This window comes from Conger conger, chromosome 3 (assembly GCF_963514075.1).
Source record: "Conger conger chromosome 3, fConCon1.1, whole genome shotgun sequence".
NCBI lineage: Eukaryota > Metazoa > Chordata > Actinopteri > Anguilliformes > Congridae > Conger > Conger conger.
The window spans coordinates 82834686-82840685 of NC_083762.1; the positions used below are offsets into that span (position 1 = coordinate 82834686).

Sequence of the window (6000 nt, forward strand, 5' to 3'; positions counted from 1 at the left end):
CGAGAGAGAGGAAGACACGCGACAAATGTTGAACGGTCGGACCCGAACCGCCGACGTCGCGGCTCGCAATGAGCATGCGGTCAGTGCTCCACAGGCTGCGCCACCGAGACACCCCTCCCCTCTTTTCTAAGCTTCAAAATGGCTTCTTTTGGTCTTCATGTTGGTTTAGCTTTCCTAACACAAATGCAGTCATCAAAGGCAAAATCCAAGGCTATAGCCATGTGTAGGCATTCCAAACTATTTATTCTTTAACCAATCAGGACACATGGGCAACAAGAAACACCAGTCAGTCACATGTTCCAATACTTTTCCTCACCTAAATATTGGGTGGTCCGATTCAAAAGGTGACATGTTCTAAGTTTTTTAATAAATCTAGATAAAAATACCAGGAAATAAAAGCCAGAATTCGGATCTGTCATCTCATGTACACCTTTTGACCTCAAACTCAATTGTCTTCAGTGTATATCAAAAACAAAGAAATTGACATTGCTGTTCCAATACATTTTGAGGGGACTGTAGCCTATATGCAACATGTCCACTGTATAAAACTAGAATCAATGTAAAAAGACTTGAATGTTAGCGTCGTTATGATATTTCTTGGCTTCAATGCTATTGCCTCGCTGATGTACAGCGAACACACCCATTCTCCCGCAGAACTACATTCCTTTCCGCAAGCGAACTAAATAAATATGCCTAAGAATCCGAAGTAGAGGTTATGAATAAGTGATTATGGTCGTTTTTCATTGCTATGAAACAAAGACAGTGTATAACATTATTTTTAGGCCATACAAAAACGCTTTCAGTCCTTCAAAATTACAGGGTCTGAAACCACTGGTCGAGAGAATAACTTTTAAGTTTCTCAACACTTCCATCTAGTGGTAATATTCTGTAATTGCAACGTAGACCAGCGCATTTTGCTTTTATAAAATAGTTTGGGCTGAAATTCCTAAATGGTTCACTCCATACGGATATAATACCCATCTCCACCCTATTCATCCCCTGAAAACCATGTATCTCTTTTACCATAACATTTTATTTACTTAATTTACTGTTATTGTGTCTAAATGGCAGTGCGTTTCTCACCATTCGGGTTTATTTGTAAAATGTATGAAAAAATCCGAAAAATCGGATCAGTCGCTGATAACCCAAAAAAGGGGATTTACAACCTGCAAACATGCTTTCACTTTCACATTCACTTCACCTTCATAGCGTATAAAAGTGCGGCTCGAAGGTGAGCAATGGCAGGCAAACGCCACGGAATCACGGTGTTATTTGTTATCTGCATGTACTTCGAATTTGGTAAGAACTCTTAACTCTCTTCAGTAATCATTAAATCATTAATCCATTGTGTGGTCACAGCTTTTTCGCGGGTTACATGTTTACCCATCTTGATAATATCCTGAATTAATCTACAATAACGTGTAGCTGTTTATTGGTGGTTTACTTTCACAGGATGTTTACATTCTCTTTGGAAAGATCGTGATCAGACAATTATGGGGCGACATGGCTCAGGCAGTAAGAGCAGTCATCTGGTTTGATCCCCCGCCCGGGCTGTGTGTCGAAGTGTCCCTGAGCAAGACACCTAACCCCGAAATGCTCCTGACGAGCTGGTCCGTGCCTTGCATGGCAGCCAATCACCGTGTGTGAGTGTGTGTATGAATGGGTGAATGAGAAGCATCAATTGTACAGCGCTTTGGATGAAGGCGCTATGTAAATGCCAACCATTTACAATAAATAAATAAAAACATTCAACAAACTAAGTCAAGAAACATACATTGACAATTACCAAAATTGGAAAACGATTTTAGCTTGACCTATCTACAACAGGCTAACTAAAATAACCGCGTATGCTGTAGCACAAACTGAACTCGTTTAACTCGGCTCTCTGTTCCACTGCACCGCGCCCACAGTGAGAGCGGTTATTATGATCCTGTGATTCCAAGAGCCTGTGGCCGCGGACCGTGCTGCAGGCTGCGAGCGTCGCGGGTTTGTGTCATTCGCCGAGTTTCTGACATTTCCGTGGAACTTTTATCTGTGAAATAATTGTTTGGACGGTATTATATTCTGGTGTAGGCTACTCAATGAGAGCACATATTCAGAGACACTTAAAGGCACAATGGCTAATTTTGGACTCCTAGCGGCCAAGATAGGAATTACAGCAACACCCTCAAACGTCAACCTGCACTCTTTTGGAATGCTGAGAGTGGCAAACGCGACAGATCCTGCCGTTTTTCTGTAGTGTTCTAGTAAGAAAATGTTCGCTGAACAGGTGAATTTATGAGATGTTCACTTTAGTGTGTTGCACAGCACTATTTATACGTTTTGTTGTTTTGAAGTTTTCACTTTAGCGTACCAAGTATTTTATGAGCAAGCAACTTATGGAACTAGCTGGTGATATTACGAAGATATTATAGTGTACCACAAACGATGCAAATGCAACAGTCTGAGACAAATAACGGTTTAGGTAAACACGCATGATTGAACAGTAGAGGTAAACAGGAATGTGTAGCTGCCAGAATTTCACTCCAGACAAGCGATCACTAACTCTGTATGGTAATACTATTGGTTATTATCCAAGCGAAGAATACATATCTAGTTATAAAACGATACCAGTTCGTTATCGGTAGCAACAAGCAAATGAGCTATTATTTAGCTTGCCGAATTGACAAATATCCACCTGAGACACAATGCTTGTGTAACAATGCTCGCAACCCTTGGTATGAGCTTGAATTGTTGTACAGCTGTATAATGTTTTGATAGAGGGACGGCCTGACAAATGTGTTCTTTTAAGCCCGAATATATGGACTATAAACACAGGCAGACGGTAAGCCTTTTTCAATGATAGGAAGGGATTTCCAATGGTCTTGTAACAATGATGTAACACAAAAATCTGAGCGATTGTACCTTCAAGAAACTGCGTGTAGCCGACATGCTACATATACTTTTTGTCAAAATAAAATCTGGAATGATCAGGGAACAGAAACTGCTCTGCAAATTATTCATTTAACATGGTGTAGATAAATAAGACGAAGGTAAGCAGAGATAGATTTCAGCAACACGAGACTTTCACCTAAAGTGTCACATTTGACAAATGGAGGCAGGAAGTAGCCAACCCAGCCCGTTTTACCTACCTCAAATACTGTATGTCCTCTGAGAAAGAGCGATCTTCTGGGTGTAACACTTTCAGCTGACCTCTTTGTACAATGCTGAGACTGTTTTGAGAGCTCGGCATTTATCTGATTGTAAAAGCAATGGTTGCAATTTACTACAGTCTCTCCCATTTCATCAAGAGCCAAAAAAAATAAATAAAAAATACAGTTTCCTTGAGTAAAATACTTCACCATAAAATGGCGAGTGTGATGAATGGGTTTGTAAAACGTTGTATGTGCCAGGTGTCCTGGACTTGTGTCAGGCAATGAACCTAACTGACGACAAATAAGCCACCATGTTTCAGCGTCTCATTCCACTCACTGTACCTGTAAACCTACTAAGTTCAGATTCACTCATGAACAGATCCTGCAGAGAGCAGACAATTTGTTTCTCTTTTGTCATGATTTTCATGGAATATACACTTGTACTTTCTGGAGAAAAATGGTTACAGACTTTGGTCTGTTATTTTTTAAAATGATTAGTAAGTGAAAAAATGAAAGGATATTAAACAGGTGGAAGCATATCTAAAATAAATTGTTTTATTCAAAATCGACATTATTCCCTCACTTTTGCAGGTGATTTCACACCTGGGCTCATTGTCCAGTCTGATGGGAACTTCACACTACAGCCAAATGTTGAGGGTTTCCTGGAGCACATTGTGTGGAAGTGGAATTATCACAAGGTGGTTGAATATGACCTGAAGACGAAGAGAGAATACAGAGAGTTTAAAGGACGGACAATCCTGAATGTCACAACAGGAGCCCTGACCCTCACACATCTCAGAGAGTCCGACAGTGGGGAGTATGAGGGTGAGCTGCAGGTCAAAGGAGAACTGACATACCATCATCAGAGGGTGACAGTGTTTGGTGAGTTTGCTTCTACAGAAGGACCCAACCGAGTTCATTAGGGGCTTTCATTACAGAGATCTTAGTTATATGTTCTGAGAAAATGTGTTTGCTACTGAAAGGCATTTTAAGTCGTTTTGGTGGGGCATATTTTGTCCAAACAGGTAGAAGCATCATATGTTTCAAAGTGCGTCATAAGGTGGTCTGTAACCGCACAGTTTTGGGTGTAAATATTGATAAGCAATACTACAGGGATACCCCTAGTTTCATCTGAAGAATTTCAGCAAAAAACAGCTCATCATTGGGGCCATAAAGACAGTGCTCATGAAGCCGAGAGGTAAGAATCTTTTGTGTCCCATGTAGATGCTGTAGATAAACCTACAGTCACCTGCCAGGTGAACAGGACCTCAGTAACCCTGCTGTGCTCTGGGGACGACAGACCTGCCACTCAGTACAGGTGGGAGGGGCCTGCCATAGAGCCCCAGCCAGGGCCCCAGCTGAAGATAGAGGCAGCAGAGACATCTGACTCAGTCTACACCTGTGTGCTCAACAACCCTGTGAGTGAGAGCAGAACAGAGCTTCCTGTAAAGAGCTGCTTCCCTGCACCAGGTAAGGCCACACAGCCATGTAGGGCCTGATCACAGGCCTGCTGTCCTGCTGCAACAGCTAATCCTCACTTCACAGGTTTGGACAGCTGCTCCAGTAATGCAGTTCTGTGGTCCAGGGGTTTAAACCTGAGGTTGTAACTCCAGCTGAACTTATTGCAGTTGAAACAAAGTTTAAAAGGTGTTCTTGTGCTGCAGTTCCCCTGTGGTTACACACCGCTACTGTCCAGTTTTATGACAGTCAAATTATGGGAATCCTGTGAGTCCTGTGAATCCCATGTTTAAATGGATCAAAATGGTTGAGCTTTGTTTCGTATCTTTTTCTAACATGTTTTGTTTTTCTTTTTGTGTTTAGAAAGTTCCTCTGTCAGCATTCCCTTAGTCATTGTCCTCCTCCTCATCATCATCATCATTGTGGGATTCATTTTCTATAAGAAGTGCTACAAAAGTAAGTGTCCTTCCAAATAACACATAAAATTACATTAAGTGCATTAATGTGCAGATCCCACTGTTTCTGAAGCAGTTACTCAGGACTGGATTCAGTAGGATTGCAGGTTGTCATCATAAAAACTGCACAATCACTCTAATACTGTGGGACTTTCAAAGCACATACATTACTGTAACTTTATCCATGACTAATAATAATATTATTTGCTTACATTGTAGAAGGACAAAGGGAAAAGTATATTGAAGTTCAATCTGAGACTAAGTTGTAAACATTATGGTGATGAATGATTATAGTACTGTGAAACACAAGCAATACATAATATTTCATGTTCTCATATTGTAGAAAAGACAGGACTGAAAGGGGAAGATGTTGAAGCTGGAATGGAAGGTAAGCTGTAGAACAGTGTTACTCACTCTGGACTTAGAGCTGCAGGTGATGATGTCACTGCTACTGTTACTTTATGACTGCATTTAAAACACAACTGTAACTGGAGGTGCTCCAAAAATAAATATCTTATTGAATACTAGTTTTAGCCTTTACAGGACTCTCATATGTTCCTTTTTATAAACTTGATAAAGAGGCATACTCCTGGTGAAACTAGAAATAAATCAAGTGTGTGGAACATTTCTTTTGAAACAGAAAAACGACTGCTATCACCAACAGACACTGAAAAACATGAGGAAACTACAGGTAAGGAAAATTTATTCTGTGTTGAACACACCTGGTCTCAAAATGAAACAGAAGTACTATGATTCCTCTGGAAAATAGCTCTGACAGATTTGTGGGTTTATGCTGTTTTTGGGGGTATTTCTTTTACTTCTAATAATGAAATACATTGATGGATTATACTACACAGTACAGCAACATTTGTGAATCAGTGATACAAAACCATTTGATGCTACTTCAAATAAGCAATGATATCTCAGCAATGACTCAAATATCCAAGACAGAA

The 6000-nt window shown here is 40.5% G+C and overlaps 2 protein-coding genes across 2 annotated transcripts in view; both read left to right on the forward strand.

Moving 5' to 3' along the window:
• LOC133123698 (uncharacterized) overlaps positions 1 to 6000 on the forward strand; it is a 67622-nt gene that overhangs the window by 41568 nt on the left and 20054 nt on the right. The window lies entirely within an intron of this gene.
• LOC133125179 (uncharacterized) overlaps positions 1205 to 6000 on the forward strand; it is a 6666-nt gene continuing 1870 nt past the window's right edge. The window contains exons 1-4 of the mRNA XM_061236932.1: positions 1205 to 1299; positions 3726 to 4016; positions 4359 to 4604; positions 4956 to 5048. Coding sequence (XP_061092916.1) covers positions 1239 to 1299; positions 3726 to 4016; positions 4359 to 4604; positions 4956 to 5048 — 691 coding nt within the window. The 5' untranslated portion in view covers positions 1205 to 1238. The remainder of the gene's footprint in view (positions 1300 to 3725; positions 4017 to 4358; positions 4605 to 4955; positions 5049 to 6000) is intronic.